At 62.7% G+C, this 21,264-nt stretch overlaps 1 protein-coding gene across 1 annotated transcript; it reads right to left on the bottom strand.

Moving 5' to 3' along the window:
- Positions 1-2,082: 2,082 nt before the first annotated feature.
- On the bottom strand, positions 2,083-20,597 carry FOXO6 (forkhead box O6). Its single transcript, XM_062193285.1, has 2 exons — positions 20,184-20,597; positions 2,083-3,348 (listed from the first exon to the last, which is right to left on the bottom strand). Exons 1-2 carry the CDS (start codon positions 20,595-20,597, stop codon positions 2,083-2,085), a joined length of 1,680 nt encoding a protein of 559 aa, XP_062049269.1.
- Between the last annotated feature and the right edge of the window lie 667 nt (positions 20,598-21,264).

Raw genomic sequence — 21,264 nt, 5'->3', positions numbered from 1 at the left:
TCCCTGGGCTCTCACGCCTCTATCCAGATGGGCATCACCAGGCCCCATGCTGTCTGATGCCAGAGATGCCACCCACCCAGGATACATGCTCCTGAGCCTCTCCCCAGAATCCCAAGAAGCCCATAGGCTGTAACTGAAACCGAGCTTGTCCCCAGCTTACCACAACTCCCCCAAGGCTGCTCTCAATGCTCCCCATCTCAGGGAACGGCCCTTTCTGCCCAGGAACCCAACAGAAGGCAGGCAGCACTAGATGCTTCCCTCTCTCATTGCCCATGCCCAGCTCACAGCCAAGCTCTACATGCTCAATGCCAGGGATGCCATCCTTGAGCCTCCAACCCCACCGCCCCTGGCTTGGCTACTACCAGCACCCCTGGCCTGGCCGCTGCCCCCCGGCCCATTTGTCTGATGCCATCCGAGCTTTAGCTGCACTCAGCTCTGGAATCCACACGCTCTCTCGCCCCTGGGCCTTTGAAGGTGCAGTTCCCTGTCTCTGTCCCTCTCCCCCAGGGCCCACTCATTGTCCAGGTGCTCAGACAGCTCTGCCCACCCTTCACCCCACCACTGCCCCGGCTGCTGCATTCATCACAGCTTGGATCCATAATCACCTGTTTGCTCCTCTTCAGGCCCCACAACCCAGGAGGGCCTCAAGGGCAGAGACGGTGCCTATGCTGCTCTCTTGGAGTAAGCAGGGGCACACAGCAGGTGCTCACTAAACCCCCCATGAAAGAATTCATACATGCAGGACTTGTGCTGAGCACTTCACACACCTCTTCTCATGAGAAATGGGAGATGAGTGCTCACACCCTAGAGTCTAGCCTAGGAAAACAAGGCCACCCGGCTGGTAGGCGGCGGCAAAAGGTCCCCAGTGGAAGTCTCTGCAGCTTCAAAGGCTTCTCTCTTCACCATCCCCACTCCACCTTCTCAAGGCCCTGACTTGGTTTTACCATCTGTATAATGGGTATGAAAATCATGCCCAACATGGGGCTTGGCTCTACCAGGTTCACAGGAAACACAGTGCCCCCTCCACCAATTTCTGAGGCAAATTCCCACCAGAATTACCCCCAGGGGATAAGCATTCTGCCTGCACCTGGCCACAGAAACAAGTGCAGGGTCTCCCCAGACCACAATCCTGAACACTGGCACTATGTGATTGCTGAGGCATACCTACACACAAAGCCACAGCAGCCGCTGAGCCACAGGGGGCCCCCAAAGCAGCTAGGATGTGGGTCCATCACCCTCCACCGTCCCTCCCCCACCCTGCCCCGCCCCTGGCCCAAAGCGCTGGAAATATTTAAAACAATTTTATTCATGAAAATATGCTGTACAATGCACTCTACACGGCCTGGACACGGCACACACGCACACGCACACGCTGACGGCACGGCCACGGTACACTGCCTACGATACGAGCCGGGGACGCCGCGCCCACCGCCCGCCCCGACCGCACACTTATAAATACGGGAGAGAGGGGCCGGGACTGGTGCGGGGGAAGGGGTGTCAGGCTGGGAGTGGATCCGGAGCTGAGGCCCACTGGAGGGGCTGAGACCAGTACTGGGGAGAGCAGTGGGGGACCTGGCTAGGGCCAACAAGGATGGGACAAGGAGGCTGAACTGTGGGCGGGGGGTTGTCGGAGGGTGGGGAAGAGCTTTCCCGGGCTGGGGGGTGGCCGGCTTCCGGTGGGTGAGGCTGGGAGTCAGACTGCAGCAAGGATGGCTGGTGCCCCCACCGGAAACTGAAGGTTCCTGAACGCCCCCTCCCCGTCTTCCTGACCAGCACTGACACCCAGGTGGCCCCAGGGCTCCTCCCCACCGCACCCATCCCGGAATTTGGCCTCCTCTCCCAGGCAGAAAGCAGCCCGGGGGAGGGGGCGGGGTGGGGGTGGGGCAGAAATGGAGATGCCCCAGCACCTCCCTCCCGCTTCCCTCAGCGGCCAACTTCTAAGGGTCATCTCTTGCGGGGCGGGGGCTGCCTCCTGCGTGCTCGGCGGAGCCGGGTCGGGGGTGGGGGATCCAGGGATCAGGACGGGAAGACAGCGGCCCCTTGGGGTCGGGCCGGGGGCACCCGGGGCATGGGAGACAGCCCTCAGCCCGGCACCCAGCTCTGGTTGGGCGGCGGGGCGCCCGCCAGGCCGGGCGGCGGCGGCGGCAGAGCCGAGTCGAAGTTGAAGTCCATCTCGTCGCTGTCCATGAAGTCGTTGAGGATGATGGACTCGACGTCGCACTCCAGGCTCCCGCTGAACATGTCGAGGTCCAGGTCGGCCGGGAAGCGGTCGGGCGCGGCACCCAGCGGCCCGGCGGCGGCCGCTGCGTACGGCCCGGGCAGTGCGTCCAGGAGGCCGCCCGGCGGAGCCCCGAAGGCGCCGGCGTGGCCGGGCGGCGCGAGGCCTGCGGCGCTCGCCTCGCCGGGCAGCGTCATAAGGCTGATGGGGTGGGCTAAGGCACTGCGCGAGGGCGCGGGCGGCGCGTACGGGGTGGCCCCCTTGCCGGGGTAGGCGGCGGCCGCGCCCGCCAGCGCCAGCTCCCCGGGCGCACCCAGCACCGGGCCCGGCCTGGGCGCTGGGGGCGGCGGCGGCAGCAGCGCGGGCAGCGCCCCCGGGCGGAAGGGCGCGGCGGCCGGCGCGAAGCTGGCCTGCTTGTTCTCCTGGATGGTCTGCATGGGCAGGCGGCGCAGCGCGCCCAGCGCCGGCGGCCCGAAGCCCCCGCCCCCGCCGTAGGCGCCGCCCTTACAACCACTGAAGTAGGCGGGCGTCCCGGCGCGGGCCCTCGGCCCGTATGCGTCCTGCGCGCCGTCTAGCAAGGCCTCTGGCAGCCCTGTGCCGCCACCGCCGCCGTGCAGGCCCAGCGGGCCTCCCAGCTCGGCCAGGCGGGGCAGCTCCCCTGGGCAGCGCGCGCCCAGCGCCGGCGACAGCGCGCTCGCGGGGCTGGGGTACATGAGCGGCGACGACGGCGCCAGGGCCTCCAGGGCCTCGTCGTCCTCCAGCTCGGCCGCCTCCCCGAGGAGAGGTCTCCCGCCGCTGCGGTATTCAGCCCACGCCTCATAGTCGTCGCTGGCGTGCGAGGCTGGGCTGGCGGCCCACTTGGCAGCCACAGGCACTGGGCCTGGGGCAGGCGCGCCCGGGGGGCTGTGGTCCGGGCTCCGCTCGGGTGCCTGCAGCTGCTTCTTCTTGCTTGCCTTGCCCTTGATGCGTAGGAACTTGGCTCCGTTGTCCATGGACACGGCCCTGCGCCGCGGGGTCTTCCCTGTCTTCCCGCCCTCGGGGTTCAGCATCCACCACGAGCTCTTGCCGGTGCCCTCGTTCTGCACGCGGATGAAACGGGTGTGCAGAGACAGGTTGTGCCGGATGGAGTTCTGTGGTCCGAGAGAGGGGCAGAGGGGAGAAGAAGCGGGGGTGGGGGTGGAGGCGTGGGGAAGACGGAAGGGTGCGTGGAGGGGGGGAATAGGGGAGGGACAGAAGGGCAGGTGTAAGTAACATGTTGGATAAACCCTTGAACTTCCTTCCTCCACCCTAGAACCGCAGCCCCAGCCGACCCCACCCACACCCAGCCGCCCAGAGGGTGGCGCTGGCGCGGTGGCCTAGCCTGTGGCTGCAGGCATGGCCACCCTAAGGGCTACTCATGAGACTGCAGACATGCAGGCGGTGGGCAGAACCCCCTTCTCCCCAGCCCAGCCAAGCCCCACGTGGGGCCAGCCGGGCTGCCAGGGCCCCCAGCAGATTATGTAAGGGCTCACACCGCCGCGGCTCATTTGGCGGCCCCCTCCCTCCCTAGCCTGGCACGGCGCCAGGAGCCCGAAAACCCAGGGCTCCAGAAATCAATCTCGCGGTGACTGATTAAGCCCTGTTTAGAACTAATTGCTCTTTCGTGTGTGGGGAGAATAAATTACCTGCTTTAATTTTGTGTCTTTAAAATGCAACTGCAGGTAGAGAACACTGTTAACCCTTTGCTGGGAGGGCTTGGCCAGGGAAAGCCGAAGAGGGCTGGGGGGTCCCCAAGGTGGATATGGTCCAAGAATTTCCAGAGAGTTCCCCCAACTCCCTTGAGCGCTTGTGAACTCCACAGAGGCCTTGGATCCCACCAGGCCCCTAAAAAGACAACCTCTGGCCGTGGAGACCCCAGCCCTGCCCAGTTCCTGCCTGCAGGAAGCCCCCACTTCAGCTCACCTCTTGGGCTGCAGCCCACCCTCTCCTCCTGAGCCACCTGCGTGTCACTGCCCTCAAAAGGGCCACAAAGTAGGTAGTGTTATCCCCATGAACAAACAAGACCCAGGCTCAGAGAGGTGCTGTGGCTTGCTCAAGGGCACACAGCACTGCTTTTTCTGCTGCTGATCAGCTCCTCCTTTGCCACCCAGCATCGCTCGGCTTCCATGCCAGCCTCCAGTGCACCCCTGTGCCACTGCCTGTGATGGCCTGATGCGGGCATGGAAAGGCAGGGGCACCCTCAGCTCCACTGACCTGCTCCCCACCTCTGGGGCCTCCACCTGCTGCTCAGGCATCGCTGTGCAACACCCCAGAGGGCTGAGCAGGGTGCCTGGCTCTTTGGCCACCTAACTGTGTGACCATGGGCTGTTCATCAGTCCCTGTGGGCCTCAGTGGACTACACAGAAACAATGGGCCAGGCTTAGCAGGCACCTCGTAAGGCCGCTAGGTCATCAGAGAGTGTGTGCAGGGAACACACCAGGTGCTCATAAATGGAGAGAACGCCCCCACTGTGCCTGGACCTCACCTCGGAGATCACCCCGCACGCACACCTGCTCTGTCCACACCTCTTTAACATTGTGTTCTGAGTACGGCTGTGCCCGGCACCCACAACTCTGGGAAACTGGGTTTGCCTGTCTCCTCTCCCAGGGGACCGAGGCCTTCGACATGATGTAATCTGCCCACGGTCCCAAGGCTAGGCAGCGATGCCAGCTACACGCAGCTCTGCCCAGCTCCTCAGCCTGCTCCTAACCTGTTAATCCGCCCAGCTGCATGCCCTGGGGAGGGCTCTCCCTCCAGCCTCCTGCCCACCAGTCTCAGGAGGAGAGGTCCTCTGGCTGCCCAGGGCCCCTCTGCCCCTCACCCCTGGCTCTAGGTCCTGACCTGGCTTCAGTATGCCAGGCTCCCTGTCTCTGGCACTTTCTAGCCGTGAGAGGTGACAGCTGGCGCTTGCCAGCCTCGCCCCGCCTGCCTTCTCCTGGGACCCTGAGATGGGAGCTGACCTCCAGGGATTGGTGCTCCCCTAGGTAGTACGCCCTTCCCTGTTCCCGCCCCTGCACCTGGCTCCTCAGCCCCTCCCCCACACCTGTGTTCTGGGTCCTTGGGGGCCTCCGTTCTCCTCCCCAGGCCTGTCTGGTTTTTCAGAGGCTCCCCCTCCCCCACCCCACTTCTCTAGGTGGAAGTCAGTCGGGCAGCTCCTCTTTATCAATGTCATTACCTGCCACCCTAGATCAGAGTGCTGGGGGCGGGGAAAGGGACAGCACCAGGGACCAGCACCTGGTCGGTACCAGTCTTCAGCCCTGGGGGTGCTAAGGCTTTATCCCACATAATGCTTCTGGCAAACTCCACACGAGTCAGGGTCTGTGGCCCCTGTCCCCAGATGAGGAGAGTGAGGTTCAGGGACACCGAGTCGCCCCACAGCTTGCTGGGCCCAGGGCCAGGCCTGGACTGCAGGTGGGTCTTCCTCTGATTCTATGGGCATGGGTTCCACACGGAGAGGGAAACGGGCCCTAGAATTCCCAAAGAATCTTAGGAAGCCACTGCTCCAGGGCTCCTCCAACTTCCCATGTGCACCCTCCTTAGGCACTGGGGCACCTTGCAAGGTCAAAGCTTCCTCCAAGTTCTGGACTTCCTTTTAAGGATTCAAGGGGCTTCTATATCTACTTCATAACACATGTGCACTTTCTTTATAAACAATTACAAAGATGTTTTAAATCACCAACAAGATGTGCTAGCTCAAGCCCCGGCCTGAAATCATGGCTGGGCCACGCGGGAAGAAGGAAGGACCAGGGCAAGGTCACACAGGGCCCGGCGGCAGAGCAGGGGGCAAGACCCGGCCCAGTGCTCCTTCCACTCCATCAAACTTGACCCAGGCCAAGTCCCTCCTCCTCCCTGGCCCTCAGTTTCCCCTCCTGAGATGGGCCAGTTGTACTATGAGACCTTTTTCAATTTGACACTGAAAACTCCAGAATCACCCAGTCCACAGGAAGTAGCACTCTTTGTAAAGGGAACCGTATGCAAAACTTAACCGTATACTCTCAAGCCATCGGGTGGAGGTGGGAGGACCCAGAACCCTGCCCATGGGCACCCGCCCTCACGGTGATGGAGGCAGTGGAGACCTATGGGGTGCCACGCCTTGCTCAAGGCCGCCCAGGGAGGCGGCTCAGAGCTGGGTGAGGGCCTAGGCATCAGACTGCTATGCTGGTTTCCGTACCAGGTGTGCACTAAGGCTGTGCCACAAGAGATAAGCACAGGCCCTACAGCTCAGAACCCATTAGAGCTCCCCGCCAAGACCCAGTAGCAAGTGTTCATCACTACTCTGACTCCCCTGCAAGGCCTCCTGGGAGGCCAGAGGCCATGGAGGAGGTGAGGGAGATGCCTCTGCCAGGCAGCAGTAACCAGGGCTCGCTCTTGGAGTCGCCTAGCAACCCACCACACAATCTGGGCCCCGGCATGCCCAGGCTCCTCTGGTGCCCAGAGCCGGGCCTGGCTTCTGGGGCCTCACGCCTCCCACATCTCCACCAGGGTTGGAGCATGTTCCTGGGGGAGATGGGACCTCCCTGGTTCAGGGCCCCAAGGAGGCCATACGGGGGTCAAGGGAAAAGTGGGGTAGGTCCCCACTCCATCAGATCATGGGCCAGGAGACCAACGCCCCGGGGCCTCACTCCCCAGGGAGCAGAGGCTGGTGCAGGGTAAACGGCGTGGGCCCTGGTGTTGGATCTGGATTCCAGTTTCAGGCGCAACACCCAGGAATGGCGCAACCCTGGAGCAATTTTCTTTGAAGCCCCATTTCTGTAGCTCCCTGCTTCCACTCGAGCAGCAAGAGTGACCCTTTACAGAACTGGGATCATGTTCAGGCCTCCCCAGACTCCTCTGATGCCCTGCATGTCCCTGAGTAATGAACAAAGACCTTGCCTTCACCCCGAGTCCCTCCATAGCCCCCATTCTGCCTCCGTCTCCCTCCTGTTCTCCCAGCTCACCAGGCATGGTCCCACCTGCCCTCAGGTACCCACAGAGCTCTCTGCTCTCCACCAGGTCCTGGCTCAGGTGTCACCTCTTGCAGTAAGACCTCTGTTGCCCACTACTCACAAGACTGCTCTTCAGGGCGGCAGCGCCAGCATCCCATATGGGCGCTGGTTCAAGTCCTGGCTGTTCCACTTTTGATCCAGCTCCCTGCTAGTGTACCAGGGAAAGCAGTGGAAAATGGCCCAAGTGCTTGGGCCTCTGCACCCACATGAGAGACAGGAAAAAACTCCCGGTTCCTGCCTTTGGTCTGGCCCAGCCCCGGCTGTTGCAGCCATTTGTTGCAGCGGATGGAAGACCTCTCTCTCTGTCTCACCCCTCCTCTTCTCTCTCTATAACGTGCCTTTCAAATAAATAAATCTTAAAAAAAAAAACACTGCTCTTCTCAAACCATTTGTTGGCCCCTTTACCTTGTTCTAAATTTTTCCAAAGCAATTATTATTTTCTAAATTAATACAATTTATTTATCCTTTGTTTTAATTATTATCTGGCTACCCTTATGTTTATAGAACGTAAGTCTCATGGAGGCAGCGATACTTGTCCATTTTTTTCTTACTGTATCCCATGTGTTTGGTCCACACTAGGCACTTAAATGATGAATGAGGTGGGGAGGGGAGTGACATTGTGCTTTGGGGAGCACTAAGCGCCTGGGTAGTGCGGCTGGCACACAACAAGTGCTGTTCCAGACCGGGCTGAGCCACAGGAACACAGGACAGGATGGGAAACAAGCAGTGGAGGTGGGAGAGTCAAGAGGGATGCCACACCCAGAAGGGACCAAGGGAGGACAGGGGGTCGCTGAGAGGTGGGGCAGGGTCTGCAGGTGAGCCACAGCGCCCACCCTGCACCCTGGGAAACCTCTCTCTTGCAGCCCACGGCCCATTCTGGTGCCTGCAGAACAGGATCGCCTGGTCCTTGCTGACGGGGTGCCTCGTGCGTGGCCCGGGCCTGATCCACGTGGCAGCGGCAGCTCATCCATCCCGCGGGACGCCGCCATCCATTCCCAGGACACCCCGCGCCCACGAGCAGTAACGCATTCACCTGACAGCACGCCCCCATTCATCCAGCACCCCCGCCCCATTTATCCTGCAAGTACAAGCTCATTTGCTAACAGCACTCCATTCACCTGACGGGGCCCCTCATTTATCCAGCAGGACACCCTCATTTATTCTCCAGGCCGGGCGCTCCCCTTCCTCCTGTGGCACAGCTGTGTTCCCTGCCGGTGCCACTGACTGGTCGGGCAGGACATCACCTCCCCTGCGCGTGCACTTCACCACCTGACAGCACGACCTCATTTATCCACGCCGCCGCCAAGCACCACCTCATCCCCCGCCTGGGCAACCTCGTCCGTCTCCCGGTACCAGCTCATTTCTCCGCACAGCACAGCTTCACTCGCTGACAGCTCAACCTCATCCAGTCTGACTTCTCTGGCCAGAGCCTTCCAGATCTCAGGGGATGAGGGCGAGGGGTGGCGAGAAGGGACCTAAGTCCCTAAGGACCAAGTCACTTGCTGCCTTCTGCCTACCTTGGGCTGCCTGATGCTACAACCATATCCTGTCTCTCCAGGTCCAGAGGGCAGACCTGGAGTTCCAGGTCTCCCAGCCTTAGCCAGAGCTCCACTGCTTTCCCACCTCCCTTTTGTCCCCACTAGGGCTAAGGGAGGCCCACAGGCTGGATTCTGAGGTGTGGATTCTCATGAGCGCCCACGATCGTGGGCAGGGACGGTTAGCTCTGCAGTGCTGTGCTGGTAAACGTTTAACAACAAGCTCTCCAGGAGGAAAGGAATCCAGCTGACTTGGTGCATAATTTGTGATGGCTTCTGTGGCACGGATGCCCCCGGCGTTGCCAACGTGAAGCCGCCAGCGGGCCCTCACTGTGTGCAGAAGTGAGAAGGCTTGAGCGTGCTCAGCTCCCGCGAGCCGGTGCAAGCAGGGAAGCTAGAGACTAAGACTGTACTACGTGCCAGAGGCAGGCCAGGCTCTTTCAATCCCAACAGCCATCCCGCACGCAGGAAACTGTGGGTGCAAACGGAAGCTCAGAGGGGGAAGGGATGGAGCCAGCTTTGGTTCACAGGGCTGTTGAATTCCAAAGCCAGTTCAGTCCTGGGTCTTGTGCCTGCCTATCGAAGCCCAGGGCCGCGGCCAGGTGTGGCTGCCTCTCCAGCTTCTGTCATAGTCAAACCTTAGCCCAGCTGGGCCCTCAGGAGACCAGCCCTCCCCACTGGTGAGGTGCCCAGTTTCTGTCTTTACCACCCCCCCAGAACAGAGACTACCTGTGTGGCTGCAGTGGGACCTCTCACCCCCTCTGACTCCCATCTCCTCTCTCCTTCCTTCCCTTGCTGTATGAAGGCAGCCAAGGGCAGGTGTTGCAATCTCAACTTCACCCATGTGACTCTAGGCTTCCATGTAAAGGGGGTAACACTCCTAACACACACAAGGAGAGATGGGGTCCGGATGAGACACCAAATGTCAAGAACTTCATCCCCTTCTGTCTCAGAGCCACAGGAGTAGCCCCGTATCCGACTCTGCCCCAGAAACACACACCTGTGACCGAGCCACAGCCTCCCCAGAGGCTCCCTGCCCTGACACCTGGGGTGAAACTGGGATGCTCATTCCAGAAGGCCTTCGTGGAAGAGGGGGTGACCTGGAAGACCTCAAGGACCTGAGGTTATGTGCTAATTCTTGGCATTAAGGTCTGCAGTGGAGCAGGGGTAGTCGGGACAGAGGGCCAAAGGGCCACAGGTGCTCACATGTGAGTGGGATGGGAGAGGGCAGCCAGGGCCCGAGAGGAACTAAATGTCCAAATCAAAGACAAGGGTCAGGCCATGGCATTTCCCCCAAGGAGAACTGAGCCCCACACCCAGCATTAGAAGGTGAAGCTCGCCCCGGTTCAAAAGCTCCTGGCTCCTTGTCAGCCGAGGCCATGAGCGCACCTCCAGGCTGGCACTGAAGAGCCTTCTGTGCCCACCAGTCCCATCACCCCATTCCCTAAGGCCCACTGGGCCTCCAGCCACCCTGGGCACCCACACCTGGCACCTCTGTCCTTGTCCCTCTCTCTGTTCCACCACTTCCTGCTCCCCCATCAAGGCCAGCTGGCTGGCACTCGCTGCCCCCTCCTTAAACCCCAGAAGTCCTTGCTCCCACCTCAGTGCCCCTGCCCAGGTCTGCTTCCCTCCTTGAACTTCCAGGACAATCCTTTGGTTCACAATGGTCCAGAGATTGGATGCAGCCTTCAGCACCACAAATAGCTCCAGTGTGGCACTTCCGAGGCCCAGCCGGACCCTCAGGAGACTGGCCTGGTTCAGCATGAGCTCCAGACCCTGCCTTTGCTCCCTGGAGTCCTGCCTGAGCCCCCTCCCTCTCAGCGTCCCCTGGAGTCCTGCTGCCGCTGCTACCTCCCTGCTTTTCCTCAGGGCTTGCTGGTCCCATGGAAGAATCCAGCAAAGCCAGGAGGGAAGGGACTGCCATCCACTGAACACTGATCATGTGCCAGGCACAGTGATCCATGATCCTCTCTCTGAATCTCTGTAGTCCTCTGAGGTCCTTTACTGTCCCCATTCTACAGATGAGAAGCTGAGGCTCCAGGAGATAAATCTGCCCGAGGTGAGGCAGTGTCAGTGGAGGTGCAGGCATTGGCACCCAGAGCCTTTGCCCTTTCCCTGGCCCTAAGGTGCCTCTAGGAGAAAGTCAAGGCCAGTGTGGGACTGGAGTAGAGGTGGGGACTGTCCACACTGGCTCAGCATCCCACCACAAACCCCGCCCTCCCTCACCCAGGATTAAACAGAACCCCTAAAAGCACAGCCACTCCAATCTCTCCCTCCAGTCTCTCTTCTCAGTCTGAACCCCCTCCCTGCTCCCGCGGCAGCACCTCCCTACTCCCCTGCACAGGCCCTGGGCGCAGCTGCAGTGACCTCACCCAGCCCTGCCCTGAGCCCAGCTCTGGGGAGGGCCCAGCAGCTGTGCCCCAGCCCCGCAGGCTGGCTCCTGGGGCGAGGGGTGGGGGGAGCAGGCACACCGCCAAGAGAACCATCTGCTCTCCCAGGGGCACGGCCACCAGCACAGACACTGGCCTTGCCCCCACCAGTGGCCGCCCTTGGCCCTCTGTCCCCATGCCAAGGGGCTCTAAGTGCAGGACAACCTACCTGGACCAGGGCAGCAGCCCTCCTCTGCCACCTGGCTTCTCCTGGAGACTGAGAGGTCATCCCTGGGGGACGTGTGGAGCCATGAGTGCCCACTGAGACGTGAACAAGTGCTCGGGGCAAGCTCTGGGGGGCACAAGCCAGAGGCCACGGCCAGGCATGCTGAGCACTGCTGCCCCAGCCAGGCCTGGCCGGCTGAGAACCTCTATCCCCTGCCAGGGGCCTCCCTCCCGCACATCTGCTCAGCTGGCAGGTGCCTCTGGCAGAGGGCAAGCCCCTTCCCCCAGGCCCCAGCTCAAGTTACAAGAGGAGGAGGTGGCAAGGCCAGCTGAGGACAGGGGGAGGGGCAGGAGGGAGGAGGAGGAGGCCTCAAAGCTTCCCAGAGGGCTGGGGGAGGGGAACTCAGAGCCAGACAGGGAAGGGCCGTGCCCAAGGTCACACAACCTGCCAGGGAAGCCGGCGTCCAAGCAGCTGCATTCAAGGGTGCCACCGAGCAAGCCACTTCTTTCAACCGTATAAAAGTGGGAATCAGAAAAGCCGTGTTGTTTGCCACTCGAGGCCATGGGGAAGGCCCCTGGGGCCAGAAAGCAGCAGGTCAGCCTACAGACAGGAGGGGGCTCAGACATCCTGAGTGTGGACATCTTGGGCTCAGGGACAGAAGACCTCCCCCCACTCCCCCAACACACACCGAGTTCAGTGTCTTTGGGGGGGTCGGGGTGCCCTCTCCCAGGGCGACTTCCTGTGGACTTGGCCAGTTAGTGAAATCCCTACAACAAAGGCTGGGCATAATCCTATTCTTATTCCATTTCCTGGAGGAGGAAACTGAGGCCCCACAGCTAGCAGCGCCAGCTCCTGAGCCTGCCCTCCTCTGGCTTCCCCAGCCTCAACTCCCAGGAGCCCGAAGGACTTGCCCTTGTGGTCCCCCTCCTTTTCCTCCAAGCCCTGCTCTCCCCCAGCTCATCATCCCGCCGTCCACCCTGGCCCTGAGTGTTTTTATCCATCTCTTATCTCTGCAGCGGGACCTTCGGGCACCTCAAGGTCAGGGTCCAGCTTCCCTCTGAGCAGCTCTGCCTGTTCATGAATGGAGGACGCTGCCATCAGCCAGGACATCAGGCGGGTCTGCCCGTGCCCGCAGGGACCTCTCTGTCCGAAAGTAAGGCCAGGATCCAGGGCCATTCCGCAGGCTAGACACCCTCAGAGGACAGCAGAGGCAGGGATCAAAGGAGCAAAGGGCCCTGGAATGGCCTGGCTAGAACACTGGGCTCAGGGGAGTCAGGCTCGGGAGTTTCACTTCTGTGGCTAACAGTGGGGTCCTGTCCACACCTCTTGATTCCTCATTCGTTAGCCTCCCTGTCTAGAATGGGAAAGGAACAATGCCACTGCCACAGCGCGAAGTGAAGATCACGTGGGGGAATGCACGTGGGGGCAGCGGCAGGTTGAATCCTGAGATGGAATGGCTCAGTGTGGCTAAAGCAAGGGTCAGGGCACAGGAGGCTGGCCACAGGGCTTGGCAGAGCAGGTGGCCAGCTCTTAAGTGTCACACTAAAGCCCCAAGACTGGACCAAATGGCACTGGGCTGTCCACAGGCTCCTGTGTCCGTGGCTGGCCAGGGAGACATCTGAGAGCAGGGCTGTGACTGTGTCTCCAGTTCCAGACAGGCTTGTGGGGACTCTCACCTAGGGCCCCTCCCTCCTGCAGCCAGAGGGCCCGCAGCGAGCACCTCAGCCCGGCTGTGGCCCCTTCTCTCCTTCCAAGTCCAGTACAGGGGATTCCTAAGACACGAGGGTGCATACACGCGTGGGCTGGAGCTCGGCCCCTGGAGCTGACTGCACGGGATTCAAAGCTCTGGGTGAGGGACTGGCATTGTGGTCTAGCTGGTAAAGCCACTGTCTGCAGTGACAGCACCCCATATGGGCACCCGTTTGAGTCCTGGCTGTTCCACTTCTGATCCAGTTTCCTGCTAATGGCCTGGGAAAGCAGTGGGAGAAGGCCCAAGTGCTTGGGCCCCTGCACCCATGTGGGAGACCCAGATAAAGTTCCTGGCTCCCGGCTCTGATCTGACCCAGCCCTGGCCTTTGAAGCCATTTGGGAAGTGAACCAGTAGATGAAAGATCCCTGTTTCTCTCTGCTTCTCGCTCCCCCCACACCCTTCTCTCTTGTCTTTCAAATAAATAAAATAAATCTTAAAAAAGAAAATCTCTGGGAGACTCAAAAGGAATGAGGAGAGGAGTGGGTGAACCTGGGCAGCCTGAATGAAGAAGTCAGCCCATACTGGGGGTGGGGGGTCGTGGAGCAGCAGAAGGCAGGGAAGCCACCATCTAAGGCACAAAGACCCCTCACCAAAAACACCTGTTACAATAGAGCCAGAGCCCACCTGTGAGCCTGATACAGGCTCTGCGATGGGAACTGGGGCCGTGTGTGGTCAAAAGCTTCCAGCTGGCGTGGGCACTTGGTAAAGCAGTTAAGATGCCACTTGGGCTGCCTTCATCTTATGCTGGAGTACCTGGGTTCGAGTCCCAGCTCTGCTCCTAATTCCAGCTTCCTGTTAGTTGCAGGTAATAATTCAAGAACTTCAGTCCCTGCACCCACGTGGGAGACCTGGATGGAGCTCCTGGCTCCTGGCTTCAGACCGGTCCAACCCTGGCTGTTGAGGCCTCTTAGGGGAGTGAACCAGCAGATGCTTCTCTCTGTCTGTCTCTCTCTGCCTTTCAAATAAATTAAATAAATAAAATTTATAAAACGTCTACAAAACACTTCTAGCTTTTTTCTCAGCCATTTCTAACAAGTGAGGATGTAAGGCGGAGACTCTGAAAGAGAATTGCTGGGTTCCAGAATCACTAGGAAGGCACGTGTCTGTTCAAGCCACCCAAGCACCCCTCCTAGTTTCTGAGGGGTGTCCCAAGGGACCTGCCAAGCAGGCGGAGGCTGCCTCGGTGAGTGGTGACAATGGCAGTGGGTGGGGTTGAGAATGCCAGTGGCAGGTGTGAGGATGGCAGTGAGAGGGTGGCTTGAGAACAGAGGCAGCCGGGCAAGTGGCCTGGACAAGGCCAGAGGAGGGGCCCAGGCATCCAAACAGAGCAGCTCAGGCTTGGCTGGCTTCTGGGAGAACTGAGGAACCCCAGAGGGTGCTAGAGCAGGAGAGCGCCTAGCCACAGGAGGGCTGGCTGTATGGTACATGGGGCCCAGACAGTCCTGGCACTGAGATAGACAAATGCGGTACAAACAGACCGGCCTGCATCTCAGCCCAGGCTCTGCCTCGCCCTAGCTATGCTGCCTTGGCCAAGGGACTTCATCTTTCTGGGCCTCCATTTCCCCAACTGCAAAATGGGGCTATTAATGAGTCTGGGTCAGGATCCAGGGAAGATGTAACCCGACAATGTATGCTATGTGAGGTGCTCAATAGACTGCCCAGAGACTGCCCGGTACTCAGATGCAAAGTCCCTTCCCATTCCCCTTCCTGTGAGAGGCATCCCCCCCCTTAGAGACCAGAAAGGTTCCTCTCTGCAGAGGGAGGCCCTGGGGGGGAGGGTGTGGGAGGCCCCTCCCCCACACACCACCTGGCCCCCCTCCCACCTCCACATATGGGGTGGGGGGTGGGGAGAGGCAGCCGACAGCCAAACCCTCCCAAACAGGAGTTGGTTTCCACGGTAACCAGGGTGCCAGGAGAAGGGGGGCGCTCCAGATCCAGCTGTCCCCCTGAGCACCCTACCCGGGGCCCAGAGCCTGAGCTAACGCTCACCCAGCACTCTGAACCCCCATCTGCCTGCTCTCGGGGCCAGCTGGGGCTGCCAGGCGCACTCCCTTCATTGTGCCCAGAAAATGTCTACCACCTGGACACCGCCGCAGGCATCTCTAAGCAAGTCCCAAGTTCAAGTCCATCCACACCTACACTCCCACATGTCCACCTGCCAGAAGTCCTCCTAGTACTGGGTGCCCTCTGGACAGTGATCTCCTCATGGTTCTAGAACTTGCGGATTTGGAAGTCACAGCACTGAAAGAACCAGCCCCTAGGACCCAGGTGAGCTTCCTGAGCATAGAATGGGCAGAACTCCCCTACAGGTGCTCCGTCCAGTCTCTCACCACCCCGACTCCACAGCTGAGTTCAAGTGGCCCCAAAGGGCTGAACCACGACACCCCAAGCGAGGGTCCGGGAGCCGGAAGTAAGTCCTAACAGCCTTAGGGCTTGTCTAGCCACACAGTGTGCACTCCCAGAGGAGGTGAGTGGCCAGTGACTGGGAGGTGTCCGAGGGGGCTGACACTGGGGGAGGCGGCACAGAAGGGGTGCTCCGCTCCTCGACTCTCTCCCTCCTGGGAGAACCAAAGGCCCATGTGGAGGCGGAAGGAGGATGTGTAGGCAGGGGTATGCCCAGCCCCACCCTCCTGTCTCCCTGGTACCCACGCCTGCAGCGGAGGCACCCACAGCCCCAAGGCTCACCTCCACACCTGCAGCCCAGGGCACCCCTCCGCTCTGACAGCACACAGCCCCAGCTGCGGCCATCACCAGTTGCCTCTCAAAGGCAGGGGAAGGTGGGCTGCAGGGAGAAGCCCCCAGCCTTCTCCAAGTCCACACAACAAGCTCTACCCAGTCCAGCAGCATAGGAAAGAAAGCCTGGGCCTGGGGGCTGGTGGGGGTTCAATTTCCAGGGCTGTCACTTCCTAGGTTCCTGACCTCCGGGTGAGCCACTTGGCCACCTGGAAGCCAGGGAGGATTTGTGTGGCCCGGCTCTCAGCCCCGGCGTCCCTCTGGCAGGGCCTCTGCTGTGCCTCAGCCCACACCCCCAAGTCAGTGCGGAGGGGGGCGCCTTCAGGGCGTGCGGGGAGCAGGACCTGACCCAGAGAGAGAGGGGAGTGGGGGGCGCTGAACTTTCGAACCCGCAAACCCCCCGCGCCGTTCATTACCTTAACGCGAGTTAAAAATAACCGTCTCATCTCTTTAAATTAGTCTGTCTGCAATTACCGCCTGGCACGGCGCTGCCCGCCATCGTCCCGCTGGAGCGGCGCCAGGTGGCAGGCGGGGCCTCACCCCGCCTGTCTGTCTGTCGGTCTGTGGGCTGCCCTCCCTCCAGGTCCCCCCTCCCCTGCGCAGAGCGCTCAGTCCGGGGGCCCTCCCGGCAGCCCCACCCCCCAGCGCCCCAAGTTGCTGGCGGTGAGGCGGAGCAGAGGAGCGTGGAGGGGGGGGCGGGGGTGTCCGCAGGGCGGAGGACTGGGGAGGGGGCGCTGAGGCGGGCGGCGGGGGAGGGGTGCGGGAGGCCCAGGAAGCCGGAAGGGCCCACAGCGCGCCAGCGCCCGTGGGTGGGTGTGAGCAGGTGGCCGTGGGAGTCTGCCGGGCGTGCCAGCAACTGTGCCAGGAGCGGCTGGCACGGGCTCGTGCCCAGGAGGCGGGCAGCTGCCAGCCCCCGGCTCGTGCAGTGAGGAGGGTGAGGACACCCCCCAGCCGGGCTCACACCGCCTCCTCCCGCACCCCCACCAGCCCTTGGGGCTGGGGATCCCCGGAGGACAAAGGAGGAGGATGGAGCCCTGCTGGAGCAGCAGGGGTGGCTTTGGAGAGAGGGGGGCTGGAGTGGGACCCTGCGCCTGGCCTGCACATCAGCCCTCCCACCTGGCCCCCAACCACGGAACTTACTGGGCCAGATGGGGGTTGCACCCCCTCTGCTCCAGGGCTTGAGGGAGAAGGGAAGTCCCCATACACCACGTTCCTCCCCACCCAGCCTGGGGACAGGAACCAGAGTCACCTGGGCCAGGCCTGGGAGCTCCCCATGGAGCTGGCAGCCAGGAAACACAAAAGCGGGCAAAGCAACTGCAGGGGCGCTACACGGAAGGGCACAGGCGGCTTTCCCCGAGGCCAGGGCTGGGGAAAGTGGGGCTGCAGCGTCTTCAGGAAAGTGGGAGGCTCCACCCAGCTAGCCACGCTCTTGGGACACTGCAGAGGGAGGGTAACCCGCTGTCCAAGCCCTGAGCCCCCGCCTGGAGACCCTCTGTCCCAAGGGCAACAGGCCGGTTCCCTTTGGCGGGCTGCCCAGGACTGAGTCCAGCCTCTCTGGGCCGCAGCCTGCTCCGGGCGTCTTGAGCCTCCTGCGGGCCTCGCCTCCACTCCGCCACCAGCCTGGCTGCACTACCTCACCATGTGGTAGATGAGACCACAGGGCACAGGCCAGGCACGCTGGCCTTTCCCGATCCGACCCGCTCCACCTTTCCCAAGCCACCTCCCGGCCACGCCTCAGAGCCTGGCACACCCAAACCATCCCCCAGATCCAACATGCACAATTCCACCCTGCCTGCAGTCAACACCTCCCCGGTTCTCCCCGCCCCAGTGCAGGCAGCTGGCAGCTCAGAGCAAGCGCCAGCCCCTCTGTGAAGGCCCCCAGCTCCCCAGGACCTCTAGCCCACCTTCCCAGCACCCAAGCCCCCACGCCCAGCCTCTCTGGTCTGCAAACCACAGGGCCTGGGGGTGGGGACTGGCTGAACCCTGAAGGCGGGTCCAATGCCTTCCCCTACTAGTTCCCCCACCCTATTTAGCATGGGGTTTGGTAAACCCCAGGGATTCAAGTGCAACACTGTTGTGGGGGAGGGGTGGGGGACAGCACAATGGACCTGGCGCCAGCCCTGGCACCTGGGGTGTCCTGCAGCCCTGGTCCTCCTGAGATTAGCTGGGAGTTGCAGACGGCCCCTCCCCCAGACCCCTGGAGGAAATCCCTGGGGATGGGGGAGGGGTCCAGGGGCAGGAAGCTCCAGGAAGGAGGCTCTCTGGGGGAGCTGGCGGAGGGGTGGGGTAGACAGGCCAGTGCTTGGGTGGTCTCAGCAGGGACTAGGTCAGCAGCCCAAGACTGCCCTAAGTCTTGAATGCCTCTGCCCAAAGCTGGGAGTACAGGCCCAGGGAGAGCCAGCGTGTCCCCAAGAGTGTGGTGCAGTGGGAGCCGCATCAACCGGGCAGGCTTGGAGACCTGGGCCCCGTCCAAGGCCCGCGGCTCCCTGATGTCCTGAGAAGGGCCTCGGTCTCCCCACGTGAGAAACCAGCTCACGGCGCGAAATCATTCCCCAGCACGCTCCGGGCCACGTTGTGGGATTTATGCCTGCCCCAGTTCACGGGCCGTCAGCGCCCCCTGCGCCCGCAGCTGCCAGCTGGACTCTGCTCCAGAGATTCCATGGGCCCCCGGGCGGGGGGGGGGGCATTCCCAGGTGGGGGTCCAGCCTCCTGGTCCACCACGGTGGGACCTGTGGCAGGTCACGCCTCCACTTTGGGCCTCAGTGCCCTTCTCTGTAAAGCCCAGCCCTGGGCCCTGAGAATACGAAACACGTGGGAGGTGCCCAGCACAGAGCTCAGCCAGAGAGCCTCAGTGAACCCCACTTCTCTCCGGGTCTCTTGCCGCAAGTGCCCTTCTCCCATCTGCCCCCAACCTCCCTAATCCACCAAGCCCAGCTGGAACTCGGAAGCCCTCCTGGCCTATTCTGGCCTCACACCTCCAGCACCAGTCACTCATACCAGACCTGTACCAGTGGCTTCTCAGTGCCAGGGGCTATGCTGAGTTCTGTGGGCACAGGGTAGGGAGGGAAAAATGAGGCAAGACACAGACGACTAGACACACCAGACACGAAGCGGGCCAGAGAAGGGGAAGTCCTAAGCTAAAAAGGATTAAGGAAGGCTTCCTGGAGGAGGCATCTGATTTGGCACCCTTTAGGACAGTGAGTGCCTCTACAGTGAAGAGTGGAAGGCAGGCCAGGACATGGAGTGCAGGGAAAGAGGTGGGAGCAGAATGCCAGGGCCCCCTGACCCCCACGAGGCTGCCATGGGCTCCTAGAGCTGCCCATGTCCACAGGCCCCCTCCCCCAGGGGCACACCTCCTTCCTCTGACCAGGCTGGGCTTGCAGGCACCACTGGGCATGCCCCCCCACCGCCTCCCTCACAGAGGCCCCCCTTTCCCACAGACCCCTCAACCTCCCCCTCTCCAAAGGCACCTGCTGCACCCACTCTCCAGCAACACGGCCAGAGGGGCAGCTGGGTCCCCAGGCCTCTGGCCCTGTCCTCGCCCAAAATGGCTCCCCCACCTTCCACTGGCTAGCGGGGAAGTGTCCCAGAGGTCCCCCTGTGCCTCCCCCAACCCTTAAATGCAACTGGGCTCAGGAAGCCAGAGAAGTGGAAGACAGGCAGCCTGGAGTGAGTAGGGACAGACCCCCAGCCCTCAGCACCCTAGTCTCCTGCCAACAGGGGTCATCACCAGGTCCCCCCCCCCCCAATGCCGATCCAGGGTAGAGGGTGCTGGGCAGCTGGCCCGCCCCCGAACTTGCACCACCTGCCTGAGTTCCTACCTAGGTGGGTGGGTGCTTCAGAGTGAACTCCTGGCACCCACAGAACTGGGCCCGCGGTCTCTGCACTCCTCACCCTGGGGCCGGCTCCAGAATAGGCAGTGGGGGAGATCTGGGAGGGAGAGCGGCGCCTGGCCCCAAGTCACTATGCCAGCTCTTTAAGGGGAGCGTCGGGGTGCAGAGGGCAAAACACAGGGAACCCGCAGCGAACTCGAGGGCCCCGCTGGCTCCCCAGTGTCCCACAGCCTGGGAATGGGTTCCTCTGTTAGTCCCAAGAACTGGGATGTTCCTCAGGACCTCACGGCGGCTGGCCCGTCACCCCACCAGAGCTCCCGCCGGCATCCTTCCCCGCAAGGGGGCACGCACCAGCCACTGCCAGCACGCCCCCGCCTGTCCGCGCCAGCCCCACGCCCTAGGCGCGCACTTCGTGACCCCCGAGGGCGCTCCAGGGCGCCCCTCCCGCCCGTCTGCCCCGGGCCCAGGGGCGCCTAGCAGCGTCCCCAGGCCCCCTCCCCAGCCGGACGCCCCCACCTTCCAGCCGGCCGAGCTGTTGCTGTCGCCTTTATCCTTGAAGTAGGGCACGTAGCGGACCATCCAGTCGTAGATCTGCGAGAGCGTGAGCCGCTTGTCCGGGGCGCTCTCGATGGCTTTGGTGATGAGGTCGGCATAGGACAGGTTCCCCCACGCGTTCCGCCGGGAGCTCTTCGCTTTCCGCAGCGGTCCGACCTCCGCGCCCAGCGGCGGCGCTGGGGCCATCGCCGGGGCCGTCGCCCGGCGCTCCGGCCCGCAGTCCTCGGCGCCCTCAGCCACCCCTGCGCCCAGCGCTCCGTCCTCGTCGCCGGCCAAGTCGGGCTGCGGCAGGGGCCAGGTACACGAGCGCGGCCGGCTCTGCGGCGCGAAGTCCGGGTCCACGTCCACCTGATGCGCTCGCAGCTTCGCAGCCATGGTCCCGCCCGGCTCGGGCGAGGAAGGGAGGGAGGCTCCGCGGAGGGTGGGCGGGCAGCTCCGGGATCTGCGCGCCCCGGGGAGGCCCGCGGGAGGGGTCCCTGGCGGCGCCGGCTCAACCGCGGGGCGCCATGGGCCGGGGCGCCGAGGCAGGGGGCTGGACGCGCTGGCGAGCACGAAGCGAGGGAAAGACCCGGGCAGTGAGGGGGCGGCGGCCCGGGTGCCCAGCGGGCACGCACCTCGCCCAGCCCCGCTTCTAGCACCTGCCGCCTGCCTGCGCCTGCAGCCACCACCGCCACCTCCGCTGCCGCCGCTCCCCGGGCGCTGGCCCCGCGCGCGGGCCCCGCTCTCCCGGGACGAGGCCGGATTGCACCATGCCGGAGCCCGCGCCCGTGTCGGAGCCCGCGCCGCCGCCGCCGCCCCGTGAATGCCGCCGCCGCTCCGGCTCCAGCGCCCGCTCCCGCGCCTGCCGCGCTCAGCGCCGGCTGCACCTCGGGATGGGCGGGGGACGGGGAGGGGGCGGGCCCCGCGCGGGAGGGGGCGGGGCGTGCTCGCCGGCGGCCGCGGAGTCCTCTGCCCGACTGGGTGCCCCGCCTGCGGGCGAGGGGTGGGTGCGCGGAGCTCCCTGCTCCGGGCAACCCAGCCGCAGCCCCTGCACGCAACAGCG

Source organism: Lepus europaeus, chromosome 5, assembly GCF_033115175.1.
Source record: "Lepus europaeus isolate LE1 chromosome 5, mLepTim1.pri, whole genome shotgun sequence".
In the NCBI taxonomy this organism is placed as follows: Eukaryota; Metazoa; Chordata; class Mammalia; order Lagomorpha; family Leporidae; genus Lepus; species Lepus europaeus.
The sequence above is the reverse complement of the archived record's forward strand: the minus strand, read 5'-3'. Positions and strand labels throughout refer to the sequence as shown.